We start from the raw sequence: 15,044 nt of genomic DNA, 5'->3' as shown, positions 1-15,044 counted from the left end.
AATCAGAAATCATTTTATCTCATCGTGTTACCTTTCTCTAATCTTTCAACCTCCTCCAGGTTCTCCTCAACTTGGATTGGCTGATTAGGTGCCCTCAACCAATCTTGAGTACATATTAGTGCTTCCACTGTTTTAGGAGTCAAGGAACTCCTAAATGGATCAAGTACCCTTCCAGATGTACTAAAACAGCTCTCAGAAACAACTGTGGAGATAGGAACTGCAAGCACATATCTAGCCATTTTGGAGAGAATAGGAAATCTCTCACTATGGCTCTTCCACCACTTTAACACATCAAAAGCAACAGATTCATCATCCTCCACAAGACTTTCACTTAAGTATACTTGCAGCTCAGTTTGCTTACTGCTTCCACTACTTTCCAATCTCTCTTTTTTTTTTTTTTTTTTTTTTTTTTTTTTTTAAGTTGGCTCTTCAAAGATGACTGAGGCTTACCAACTGTACAAGTAGTAGCCTGGTTAGCCTCAGACTGGACTGCTTGAGTAGAGGATGCAGTCTGGGTAGAACTGAGAGAGTATGTAGCTGCATAGTCATCATATAAAGCAGCCATTGCAGATTGGACCTTGGTAAAACAAGCTTTGCCTTTCTCTTCTCCATACAACTGGGCAAATTGATGAGGCATGTACTCCTCCTTATCTCTGGGGTGTAGAATATTGGCAAAAAAAAAATGATAGAGTTCATTTTTTCTGGATCCCCCCAATATTTGTCAAACTTGTTCCTCATTTGTGTCCCCATTGCCTAAAACAGAAAAAAAAAATTATTAGTTTACAGAATTACAGCAAATACAAAAAACAATAAAGCAAACAAATTGAAAGATAAATGAGAATACCTTTTTAGTCTCATGCTCAAAGTTCACCATAGCTTCAAGCATGCAACTGAGATCAGAGATCTCAGAGAAGAATGTGTTGGATGTGACATAAAGTGAACCAGAGATCCCCACTGTCATATCATAAAATGCTTTCAACAGCTTCACTAAGCTTTCCACAGAACACCAATCCAAGAAGGTAGGAGCACTCCCCAAGTCAGCAGAATAAGAGGGGTCATTTCTCTCATATGCATCAAACACTACTTGATATTGAATTGCAGTGTTGAGCATAATGTAGGTGCTGTTCCACCTTGTAGGGACATCAAGATGCAAAGCTGATTTAGCTTCCACACCAAACAGTTCAGCAAACTCTCTGAACTTTGTCAGCCTAGCTGGTGAGTTCCTAACCTATCTCACTGCATCCCTCACCCTCTTGACTGACTCATCTACAAACTTCAACCCATCTTGGACCACTAAATTGAGAATATGGGCTATGCACCTCATGTGCATGTACTGAACCTTAACAGAAGAAGAACCCCAAGATAACAGTTTACTCTTAAAAAACCCCATAGCTGTGTCATTAGAGGAGGCATTATCCACTGTTACAGTAAACACATTCTTAATTCCCCACTCTAATAAACAACTCTCTAGGGCTTTTGCAATGTACTCCCCCTTCTGAGAAGAAACTGGGACAAAGGATATAATTTTTTTATGAAGCTTCCACTGGTCATCTAAAAAATGTGCAGTAATGCACATATAATTGATTCTCTGGACAGAAGTCCATGTATCAGTTGTTAGACTAACCCTTTGAGTTCCCACTCTAAACAACTTCTTAAGGTTTAGCCTCTCATCAAGAAAAATTTGGTAGATGTCCCTAGAAATGGTCCACCTAGAAGGGATAAGAAACCTAGGACAAGCAACCAGAATAAACCTCTTGAACCGCTGGCTCTCTACAAACCTAAAAGGGAGCTCATCTATGATTATCATCTCACAAAGGGCCCTCCTAATGGCATCTTGATTAAATACCCATGTCCCCAAAACACCCCCAGGAACCTTTGTTCCACCCTCAGAAGTGGACAGAGTGTTGAATGTGAGTAGAGACTGCCTTGTATCCTTTGAATGGGGATTTTTAAGACAACTGGCCATATGATTTCTTAATGATGATGTGCCATGTTTTTTAGTTTCACAAAAATACTCTTTTGCACAGTAAAGGCATTTGCCTTTAAGCACTTTTTTAGTTTCAAGATCTTTGATCTGTTCAAAGTGCTCCCACACTATGGATCTAGACTCTAATTCCTTCCTCTTCTTAACAGCAGGAACTTTCGGAGTGGCCATAGGCTGTTGAGCACTTGTCTCAATGCCTGGGGTTTGTACTCCTTGTTCATCCACTGTTGAAGATGGAAGAGGTCCAGTTCCACTTCCACTTATATTTTGATTGCTCTCCATCTAAAAAGATTTATGGATGAGCAAATTGGATTCACATTTCACACAAGCACACATAAGGCCATACACTGTCACAGTGATATGTATTCCATAATCAGGATTCATGATTCATGAACTCCTCATTTTATGGACTCCTGATTTTAGGGCTTAACAGTAAACACTCAGTACTGAGTACTGACATACATAATTACATATAACACATTAACACATTCATTCCATAATCAGGAGTCATGAATCATGAATCATGAACTCATCATTTTATGGAAATGGCCACAAATTAGGGCTTAACAGTAAACACTCAGTACTGAGTAGTGAGTACTTACATACATAATTACATATAACACATTAACAAATTCATTCCATAATCAGGAGTCATGATTCATGAATCATGAACTCATCATTTTATGGAAATGCCCACAAATTAGGGCTTAACATTTCCACAGTCAACCATCAACCCATCAACAATTCAAGTATTCAACAACATTCATTCCAATTTCCAAATTCCAACAGTCAACTATTACAGGGCGTTTGGTTGGAGGGATTTTAAATTCCCTTCCCACTTAATTCCCACCTAATTCCAAAGGCCATTAAATTCCGTAGTTTGGTTGGAGGGAATTGCAATTCCATGGAATTGCAATTCTCCCATTTTCATGGAATTAAAATCCCATGTCCCCTCCCCCCCCCCCCCCCTGGTATTTTAATTCCTGGGAAAAAAAGATAGTGATGAGTCAACATTACCCCTTCACTTTTTAACTTAAAATTAATGTCTAACAACAATAATGGACATTTTTGACTTTATACTACTTATTCCCTTTCAATTCCCATGTATACCAAACATTGGAATTGAAATTCCCAGTAATTCTATTCCTGTCAACCAAACACTGGAATTTAAATTCCCACTTTATTCCCAGTAATTCAACTCCCATGAAATTACAATTCCTTTCCCACATAATTTCCTCCCTCCAACCAAACGCCCTGTTAGCATTCAACATGGACATCATAAATTCATAATATCAATTACAATTTCAGTAAGCTTCCACAGTTTCACACTTCCACCACCACCATACATTTTGAAATAACAAATTTAAGGGTCCTTTAACCATAAATTTACAAACACACATCGGAATATGAGTAAATTCATCACGTATGTGGAAAGCCCTAAAAATTAGGGTTCAGTTACAAATTAGGGTGCATGCAACATCATAGAACTAGAACAGAACAGACAAACTCACAAACATGCAACAGGAAAATAAGAAAAAAAAAATGACAGAGTTACATTTTACTTGTTTTCTCAAAGGTTCCCTCTGAGATCTAGGGCTTTAAGGCGTCAAACTTCCACTGCCGTCCGGCTTCTTCCTTCTTGCCGTCTTTCCAGTTTGCACAGAGCCACAGACACTTCCACAAGATTCCCGTCGAACCGTTGAAGACTCGAAGCCTCGAAGGAGTCGAAGGGGAGTTCAGACTCTCAGACTTCAGATACTCTCAGAGTCTCTGACTCAGAGTTCAGACTTCAGAGAATCAGAGATTCACCGGAGAAGGAGATTATGGAAGAAGATTAGATGAGAAGGACTTAAGATCGGATGGGGATGACTAGAGGAGACTAAGGAGATTTCGAGAAGAAGCTCTGGGGAGTGGGGAGTGGCGGAGTGGAGAGTCTCATAGAATGAGAGAATGGAAATGGCAAACCCTAGGTCTACGCAACGTTTTACACTTAGGGCATACTTCGGATCTCGGACGGGTTCGGATGGGATATTACCTAACCCTACCCGTCCATCTTTAATAGCCACGCTGTGTGGGGTCGGTTCGGATATTACCCGAACCCGTCGGATTTCATCACCGTTCGGTGAGCGCTAGTTCGAATCGGGTGGGTTATTCGGGTAGTTTCTCAGAATTACCACTGCCGTTAGATTAAACTGATTCAACGACACAGATACGTCCACACCACCACACCTAATGACATGACCACATATGAGCGCTTTTATATATATATATATATATATATATATATATATATATATATATATATATATATATATATATATATATATATATATATATATATATATATATATATATATATATATATATATATATATATATATATATATATATATATATATAACGAATCATGTGAAAAGCTTCCCTTAGGTGAAAAATAGGGTGAGATCTCAACCATTAATTTAAATCCAGATCAACGGCCCAGAATGAAAAATTTTTGAAAAACACGCGGAGCCTGTGTTGTAAATTTATGTAAGTCAATGTATTTTTTTTTATTTACAGCGTATAATTTCTCTTCTTCCAGTGCACGTTGTTCATTCTTCCAGTGCATATTGTTCATTCTTCCAGGCACATTGTCCTTCTTCTAGTGCACATTGTTTCTTCTTCTAGTGCGCATTGTTCTTTTTCCAGTGCACATTGTTCCTCCTTCCGGTGCGCATTATATATATATATATATATATATATATATATATATATATATATATATATAACCTTCTTTTATATTAATAAAGAGATGTGTAATCTCTAATTAATTTTTTATTCGAATTATTTTATCAAATTAATTATGTTTCATATTTTGTTATGAAAATTTTAATTTGTTTTGTTTTCCACCCATATCCAACAATATTTATGCCTATATTTTAAGTGTTTCATTTTTTATCAAACTATCTCTTTTGTTTTAATGTGTTTCGCCCCCACTGGAAACAATTTATGGGATCCGTCACTGATCACATAGAGAGATTGAAGGAGAATGGGTTTTGAATGATTAGGCAGAGAGGTTGAAGGAGAATGGAATGAGAATGATTGCGCAGAGAAATTGAAGCTTACAGTGTGTGTTTTTTTTTTTTTCTTACAGTGTGTTTTTTTTTTCTTAAAGGGTTAATTTTGCGCATTGGCTTATACACACACACACCACCAATATATATATATATATATATATATATATATATATATATATATATATATATATATATATATATATATCTTATGTTGGAGTGACAGAGGTATGGATGGTGGGGGCTACATTGCTGCCATATGGAATGAATACCACCAACATTTCTAAAATAAATAAATAAAGAGTATGATCCCTACTTTTGTTAAATCCTTTTCTATGAATATCTCTTTTTCTGGCAATCTGAATGGAATGGGATGTGATAGTATTCACAGTCTATCAAACTTTCACTTGCAAACTTTAGGTACTAATGAGAAAGGGAAAGGAACATAAAAGAAAACTATCTACCTTAACACATGGAAAACGCTTCAAACTTTAGTAGCCCTAGTGTAGAGTTTTACCTTGAGCGGTGAGCTTTTTGTGGGCACCAAGCAGAGTGTTTGCACTTAATAGGTCCCTAAGTCATCATGCATGATTTGTTTTTCCATCATCCTATCGAACTAAGATGTGGAGATATGGGAACAAGATTTTTTTTTTTTTTTTGTTAGACAACAAGGAGTAGTTCTATCTGTAAAAGACATCTTTAACATTTTAAGCTCATACCATACTTACAACAATCTCTGTTCGTATGGAAAATTCCCATTCCCCCATATTATTATGTTCATATTTTAAACTTTAGTGACACGATATAGTTGGAATTTTAGACTTTTAACAAGTTCAATTAATCTTATCATATATCAAGTAGGTCTTTTCTAGTTATTGCATTTCTTTTGATAGCCCTCAATCAGCAAGAGCATACATGCATCTTAAATTGAATAGTGTATAGGGTAATATATGTAAAATAATTAAGTTTAAACGTTTTAAGTTCATTCTTTAAGCAAATTAAAATTTCTTATAAGAATTAAGATAAGAAAGAATTTGTACTCCATCACTCAAAATCTTTTACCTGACCAACAACATGTGGGTGTGTGTGCTTGCCATACATTAGAGTATGACTTCACACATATGAGATCAAACCAAATTCCTAACACATTCATACAATCATACATAATTAATTTTAGACAACTAATTAAATACGATATTATAATTTTATTCTACTTCGATCTATTATAGTCGTTTTATTAGGCTGAACCATTCCAATGTGCTCTCATAAAACACTTACATTTTCAATCAAAATTTATACTAGTAGAATAGTAGATGACCCTAACCACTCAAGTCTTAATTTATTGAAATATTCATTTGAAATAATGGACCGCTCGACTATATTTAAGTGGTATTTTAATTTCATAACGGGAGGGAGAGGGAAAACGTAAAGGGGAGCTATGAATAATGGCCACACATATTTGGAGGGTGAATTAATTGAGGGTGTAGTCTGCTCACCACTTGATGGACATGACAAAGAAGGGTAGGAAAATGATTTATTTTGCTTCTTTTGGGTAGGGCAGACGACGCTTATTTAATTAGTGCTCATACAACTTGCCAACTTGACTATATATGTATTATTATGAAAGATTGAGTATTTCATGGGGCACAAACAAAAGAGACATTTATATATTTAGAGAGAGTGGGGCCGGATGTGAGGGAAGAGACATCTTTCTTCAATTCTAGAAATAATAGTGAGTTGTCCGTACGGGATTAGTTTAATGGTTCAGTAGGTAGTATTTGGGAGAAGAGATCATGGTTTGAACATTGGCGGTGGTAGTGTGGAATTATGTCCCAAGTGGGTAGCCTATGATATCTTGTGCACGGCGACATTTGGCCTTGTCTACTGAGCTATTGAGTCACCGTGATTGATAACCTCCAAAATGCTTTGTCGGGCTAGGGTGTGGGAGACCCTTGGAGTTGGGGATTCAACCTTTTGAGAGGAGAAATAATAGTGAGCTTGCTCCGAAAGGAGTGACGGAGTATGCATGTATAGCATGATTTTTGTATCAGAAAGTTAACGAGCTGAGTTTGATACTTGTTAATACATTTTCAATCGAACCCGACGCACAAGGTCTTCCTAGTGCAATTTTTCTCTTATGTGTAGTTTGCTAACTATTACACAATAATAGAGTTTACCTAGTGCAGTGCAGTGTGCAAATCCTCGCGTAGTGACTATAAATTTTCCTTGTCACAAACAAAATAGTAAGCTTATGTTTTTGTTTTAAAGCATACGCATACCCAACACTGTAAAACTAATTCAAATTCAAATGTGACTAGTCTAATTCAAAACTCTTCAACATGTGACACCAACTCTAACTTTATGGTTGCATTAAGCATCTATTTACTAACAGTCTCAATTTGCTTGGATTAAATGGTGAGCCTTTTGATGTATTAATTATTGAGTCTTGTGTTTAAGATCTTGTGGTTAAATAACATTAACTTATAATTTAAAGTTAAGAGATTACATAATCAATTCAATTAAAAAAGAATGATATTAGAATTGAAATATTATTGAAGATCAGAGCACTATACATAAAAATGACACATATACTAATCATTAACTTCGAAAAAAAAAATGACGTATACTAAAGGTGGAGGGATATTATTGTAATTCTAGAATTTTGAATGGACTAAACAAGTGTAATTAGATATTCAATTGCCAACTATTATATAGCGTCATGGCACATCTGTTACCATTCTAAATAGGTGGTTATATGATCGAACTCTGGTAGTGAAAATATTGATTCTTTGGGCAGATACAAAGGCCCCGGTGGTGTTATATATATATATATATATATATATATATATATATATATATATATATATATATATATATATATAATTCATTTTTTTAAATTCTACCAAACACGAATATGATTAGTGTCAGTGAGAAAAGCTATTCTTAGACAATTGAAAACATTATTTCATCTTTTAAATGAAATTAAAAACAACATTATTTTATAGTGTCACATTCATAAGAAGTTTTTTTTTTTTTTTTTTTTTTTTTTTGTATTTCAACTATATTTTAGAGTTTGTAAAATATATTTTGAATTAGTACAATTGGACTTTAGAACGAATTAAAGACAGTAAATACAATTTTCAACAATTTAATGCATCATAAAATTAAAGTTTAAAAGGGAACGTACACCAAATTGGTGTTAAATAAAGGGACAATTCAATAATGTCAATATTGATCTCTCTTTACTTTCAACTTGTGAAGTACGAAATTCCTCTTTCTTGTACGAATTACACCCAGAATTACTCCCGAACCTGCAAATCAAATTTTATATTCGCAGTTTTAGGAGTAATTCTGGGGGTAATTCGTAAAAAAAAAAAGGATTTCGCAGTTCACATGTCTATGAGTAAAGAGATGCCAATATTAAAATTACTGAATTGTCTATTTATTTAACACCAAATGGACAGAATAACAAATGAGGGACTAAATTGAGCAAAAACACAAAAGTCTGGGACTAAATTGAGCGAAACACAAAAGTCTGGGACGATATTAGGTCACCAAAGTCGTTTAGGACGAAATTGAGAAAAACCACTATAGTCGAGGATGATTTTGGGTATTAACTCAATTTTAATTATATAATACTCAAAAAATGTAGAATCAAAATTATAGAATTTAAGCAAGCTAAGGGCAAGACAATTGGAATCGAAACAGATCTGACCAGAGAATCTCTACTATATACTAACTAAAGCTTCTCGTTTGGTTGATTTCCCCCGTGGAGTCCACTATGTTCATTTTCATGGGTACACAACACACATTTTTATTTTTAAACTAATTTCATTGTCATTGTTTTAATTGTTCCAATGCCGTTGAGTACAAATATGTTAGGATCTGCCACTTTTTTTTTTTTTTTTTTTTTTTTTTTTTTTTTAAAGACGGGGTGATTGGACTTGGACTTAATTGGACAAGGTATTCTTGCTGAGACTTGAACTTGCATCTGATCTAACTCTGATACCACTTGTTAACATCAAACTTTTATCACTATGCTAAAAGCTATAACTTTTAGCGTAGTGGTAAACGTTTGATACTTAAAAAAAATATATATATTCTTAGTAGGTTAGTGAGTGAAGCCAAGTTGGGCTAATGTAGTGGAAGCCATATCCAATGGTGAGATTTATGGGTGTGCGTCACTTTTCCTTATTCTCTCTTTTAGTAGAAAAGGGTGATTAAAGAGAAATGCATTAACCTTGACAACATGGCCGACATGTAATATACTCATCACTTTCAAACAAAATAATACGGAGTACAATATATACAACGTACTATCAAACAAATATAGTCAGGTTACGTACCCAAAAAACATTGATATATAAGCACGTTCTAAGATGCAAATTATTTTTGGAGCTTTCGCTTGCATGTTATCACTTTTAGAGCAACAATATTAGGCATAATTTTTGAGTTTTTGTCGAATTACAATGAGAGAGAATAAATTGAAAAAAAAAAGTTGATTGTCAATTATCAATGTCACCCTTGAATTATTAGTGGTGTAAATGTAGCTCCTCAATTTTTAAAACGGTACATATATTGCCCCTCCCGTACGAATTATTAGTGGTGTAAATGTAGCCCCTCAATTTTTAAAACGGTACATATATTGCCTCTCCCGTACGGTACGAGCTGAGAGGGGCAATATATGTACTGTTTTGAAAATTGAGGGGCAACATTTACACCACTACTAATTTAGGGGTGACATTGATAATTGGTATATTATGAAGGAATAAATTACAATTTTTCCTATTTTTTTTTTTTTATGGAAATGACTTTATTGTAGACAGTAGTTAGTGTACAAGTATTTGTGGGTGAGGGGGATCGATATGCCAATTGAAGCTTATCTCGCAATTTAGCTCAGCACACTTTTACTGGTTTAAAGTCAATGAGAATGAGCACAATCCCCAAATTAAGAAGACATGACTCCTATTTATAAGTGTTACAATTCAACCAACCCCAAGCATGTAGATTTGTAATTGGATTTCTTTTCATTTTCTACTGCGTTGTGTCAACGAGCTACTTCTCATGAACTAGATCTCTTCCTCCTGTAGCCCATAGCCTAACCCAAATACCTCATCATATTATTCAAACATCTTAATTTAGGACCAATATGATCATGGCCTACAAAATTTAGCACAAAGTGGTGGTCTTAATTGATCTAGTTCAAGAGAAAGATGTTCATTGAGAGACATTATGGAAACTCCAAGCTAGAGGCGTCTTGCTCTGGGTCAAGCTAGCCGTTCAAGGGACTTGACCCAAGAGAAAGATGTCCATTGAAGCTAAGGATGTTATGGAAACTCTAAGCTAGAGGATTTTATGGTTCTGGCGAGTCCGCATTGTGACTCTATCCAATAAAGGATCACAATGAAATAAATCAATCAAAGTTATCCTTACTGGCGGACTCAAGTCAAGAAGACTTATAAGCAAACTCTATAGAGCGTTAAATTTAGAACCTTATAATTATTGAGTCAATTGTCCAACCAATTCATTTGGAACTAGCATAAACTAACTTCATACTCAATTAATTAATCACCTATCAATTATTTTATTTTTTAAACTTCTAATTGGACTTTCTCACAGATCGGTTGGTACATTGCTATATTTAGTAGGCTTAGTTTTGAAGTAGAAAATCTGTGAGTTTTTCCAACGATTGTTTAATATGTCGGAAATCTTAGGTTGTGATAATATTTGTTGGAAAAAAAAGGTCAAATAAGTCCTTAAACTTTACCCAAAAAAATCAATTAATTTTTTAAACTTTCCAAAATTGCAATTAAACCCACAAATATGTTACTTTGGAGCAATGAAACCCACACCCTCACAGTTGAGCCCATCGCCCAGACAATGCATGAAAAAATCAACATAACACCCAAAAACATTGCAAATCTATTCCATCAGCAACCTAAACAGGATCACAAGTTCGATTCTTGCTAACACCCTCACGGTTGAGCCCATCGCCCAGACAATGCATGAAAAAATCAACATAACACCCAAAAACATTGCAAATCTATTCCATCCATCAGCAACCTAAACATGACTCGAAATTTGTTTAATTTAACTGTAATGAAATTACAAGAGACCTCCAATGCATCTATAAATTTCAGTAACCTAGCTAGCTACCTCCTTACAAGTTACATTACAACTACAATCTACATTACCTTACCATACATGTGTAATACTAAACAAGTTACCTCTACTACAAATTCTGCTACTCAGAAAGTTAACAAGAATAAATGGAAAAAATAAGAGCTCATGGTTTCATGAGACTTTACATTAAATGAAATTTTCACAATTCAGAATTGTCAGTGCAAAGAATGTTCCATGGTAGCCATGGAAAGTCAGTAGCTTCTTGCGTTTTAGGGTTACTGATCCCTCCATCTTGGACTGCAAACGGCGAAGAATCCAGAAGGGGACAATGGAAATCCATAACTGGGTGATAGAGGTGAAAGAATTCCTGGCTGACCCATAGGGGAAAAGGAGAATTTTGGGGACAATGGAGGGGGATGCTGAACGCCCGGGGAAAACAAAGGATAAGGCGTGCAGGGAGAGAACAAATTCACGAATCCATTCGGGGAAGGCAAAAGAGGTGGTGGTGGTGGTGGTGGAACGTCATTCATTATCAGAGGTGATAGAATAGGAGCATCACCATTCATCCATGGGGATGGAAGGGGAGGATCAAGGAATCGAGGCGATGGAAGAGGCGGATTCGCAAGAAAATCATGAGGCTGTGCTTGTTTAGGCCCTGCAGAATCTATAATAGAACCCTGCAGGCACTGCATATAAGCCGAAACAGGAGAATTGCCCGAATTTTCCCAAACATCTATTGGATTAAAAGGATTATGTGCAGGGGAAAGCGGTCGACTACAAACAGCAGTAGCAGCAGGCGTTACATAGTTATTGCTATGCGCAACGCGAAATTGGGGTTGGTTCATTGGCATCAAAGGTGCAGGCCTAATCCTTTGCAACCTAGTACCTGGATGATTCTTGGAGGGGTTTTGGAGAGGTCTAGGTAATGATGTGTTTTGTGAAGGTGAACCAGTCAATTGTTGGACTATGTTCCTGAAATCACTCTTGTTTATGTTATAAACCTGAGATGGGGGTTGAGGCCTAGCAGCAAAACCAGAATTATTGGCAAAACTGGGTTGGTGAACTGGACTCTTCTTTATGTTCTTCCCCATCCTATTCACCCCCAAAACTTCAACATGCCTAGAATAATCCATTCCCACAAACCCCAATCTTAACTAAACCACAAAGAATCAAGAATCAAGAATCAAGAATCAGTTGTTGAAATAATGAAATCCCAGACTCACAGAACAATAAAACAACTTCAAATATTGCCCAAAACTTTAAAGTGCACACACACAACAACTCGATCAGATTCTCAGAACCCAGTAATAATGTAATGCTAATTAATAGCTAAAACACTTCTAGTGCTCCAATACTCCCACAAATTTAAAGGTGCAGTAAAATACACAGAACTCGTTTTACTATAAAAGACACGCAGGAGAGGAAGCAGAAAGCAGAGAGCTGAGAAAAAGGAGAGAAATTTACGCCTTTGATTAGAGGCTGCGCCGCGTGAAAACTGTTGATTAGTCTTGGAAACGGTGGTTTTCGGTCAGACCGTTTCTCTGACCAGAAATCGAATTGGCGTCGAGCTGTATAAACCATGCGTGAAGAAGGTGCCGGAGAAAGGGAGAGTAGAGCCAGGTGTGGCTAATTTAATTGCTTTAATTAATCACCTTAAAGTCTAGGTGGAGTAATAACATATGAGTCATCAGAAGAGATAAAAATTTATTGTATACAAAATGTATAAACAAGATTGAAAACATGTGCTCGGGGTTTGATTTCTACCCATGTAAATGGAGCAAATCATTTGACCAGTCTCGTACCATTTAATATACTGACCGTTAGGATGGAGGATTAGTCTTTTGGCTATCGGCTGGTATGACTTAGTGTAGTGGTTTGTGTCATGTTTGACGTCACGGTGGAAGGTGATAGTGTGGGTTCCATTAAAGACTAGAGTCTGATTGGTGGGTTAATTACACGTTTCGCAATTTACCTCTATATAAAATGACTTTAGGGCGGGGTCTTACGAATTTAGATTTAGTCAATAAAATTGAGATTACCTAAGTAAGACCATCTGCATACATGGAAGGCCACCTCTTGCAAAGCCTACGTGGCTTTTAAAAAATGACATGTTGCTGCTAATTTGCAATATTGACACGGCGGAATTGCAAATGTTGTAATTGCCGTGTCAGAATTGCAAAGAGGGGAGATAGGATATATATATATATATATATATATATATATATATATATATATATATAGTGAAAGGTTCCTGTGCATTTGTTGCTTCTCGTACGGATGTGCGGTGGATTAATGTGCCTGAGATTTGTACTTAATGTGCATGAATGTGTAAAATGCAGAAGAAAATATTGATGTCAGCTTCTTCCCCATCCCAGTAGCCATTTGCCCTCTCCCTGATGATGATGATGTGGAGGCAAGCTATGGTGGTTAAAAATTATGGGAATAATACAACAGAAATCCACACTTAGCTGCTGTGCAAATTTTACTGTGCGTGCGTCATTTATATAAACATTCAACTGCATTGAAGGTAGCTGATAATCCAGAATTCATGGCCAAATTGAAGGAAGAAATAACAAGAAGCTTGGACGTTAATGTGCGTAAGTTTCTGTTCTGCTTCCTTCTGTGCTCGTAATTCTAAAATACGCACGCACATTAAGCACAAATCTCACGCACATTAAACACAATACTCAGGCACATTAAGTACAAAACTCACGCATATTAACATGACGCACATTAAATATAAACCTCACGCATATTAATCCACCGCACATCCGCACGGGAAGCAACAAATGCACCTGATCCCTTCCATATATATATATATATATATATATATATATATATATATTGGTTCCTGTGAGAACAGGTCTTTCCGTGTGGTCAGTGCGACATACACCATTAGCTATGCATAAATGTACCATAAAGTGTTTGAGAATACACCAGAATGAAATGTCAAAAAATGCACCACAAAAAAAAAATACACCACACATAATGATGTATTTTCGAACACTGTGTGGTGCATTTATGCATACGTAATGGTGTATGTCGCACTATATATATATATATATATATATATATATATATATATATAATGTATAGCACAAGGTGTGTGAGGTTTGTGCTTAAAGTGTGTGAATTTGTGTTCTTAAGGTGTTTTGTTTGTGTGCTTAATATGTGTGTGTTGTGTACTTAAAGTGCGTCAGTTTAATGCTTAATGTACGTCCAACCGCACAACCGCACGAGAAGCCCTCCCCGCACATATATGATCCCTTCCATATATATATATATATATATATATATATATATATATATATATATAAACTTGATGGCTCAATAGGGGTACATATATATTAAAATTTGAAAAGGAGAAAACAAGAGTAGATGTAAGAGGGGTCAACGAGGAAATGGAATTGAAAAGGAAATGGGAGACCAGTGTGCAAAGGACAGAAAACGGATATGTAGTTGAAAAGTCCGAGTGGCGCAATGGTGGAGTTTTTTCATTTTTAGTTTAGATCGGTATTCTTATTTAGTTGTAGATAATTCTATTAATATCTAAAAGAAATTAATCAAATTTATAAAATGTTTTACTGGTTAATCAACTATTGGAGATAGCGTAAGAAAAATTTTATTTGATTGTTCATCGCTTCATTATTCTCACTGTATTTGCGTAAATTGAAAAAGAAAAATACAAAAATGAATGTTTACAGCAGATGATCCAATGAATTAAATCCTTGCTGTATGGAGTGTATGGTTGCATGTCCACTACGTAGTTAATATATATATATATATATATATATATATATATATATATATATATATATATATATATATATATATATATTTTGTTAAGAATATTTGTGGTTGATATCTTTTGTCTCTGTTTTAGT

General features: G+C 35.5%; 1 protein-coding gene across 2 annotated transcripts; it reads right to left on the bottom strand.

The window, feature by feature from the left end:
* Positions 1–11,091: 11,091 nt before the first annotated feature.
* LOC109158466 (protein HAIKU1-like) lies at positions 11,092–12,742 on the bottom strand. Of its 2 annotated transcripts, XM_019306371.1 has the most exons (2): positions 11,762–12,742; positions 11,092–11,731 (listed from the first exon to the last, which is right to left on the bottom strand). In XM_019306371.1, exons 1-2 carry the CDS (start codon positions 12,291–12,293, stop codon positions 11,436–11,438), a joined length of 828 nt encoding a protein of 275 aa, XP_019161916.1. In that variant the 5' UTR covers positions 12,294–12,742; the 3' UTR covers positions 11,092–11,435. The 2 variants fall into 2 exon arrangements, with proteins under 2 accessions (XP_019161916.1, XP_019161915.1); XM_019306370.1 differs by having other exon boundaries at positions 11,092–12,740.
* Between the last annotated feature and the right edge of the window lie 2,302 nt (positions 12,743–15,044).

This window comes from Ipomoea nil, unplaced genomic scaffold (genome assembly GCF_001879475.1).
Source record: "Ipomoea nil cultivar Tokyo-kokei standard unplaced genomic scaffold, Asagao_1.1 scaffold2818, whole genome shotgun sequence".
In the NCBI taxonomy this organism is placed as follows: Eukaryota; Viridiplantae; Streptophyta; class Magnoliopsida; order Solanales; family Convolvulaceae; genus Ipomoea; species Ipomoea nil.
Note: the sequence above shows the minus strand (reverse complement) of the source record. Positions and strands in the feature narration are given on the sequence as shown.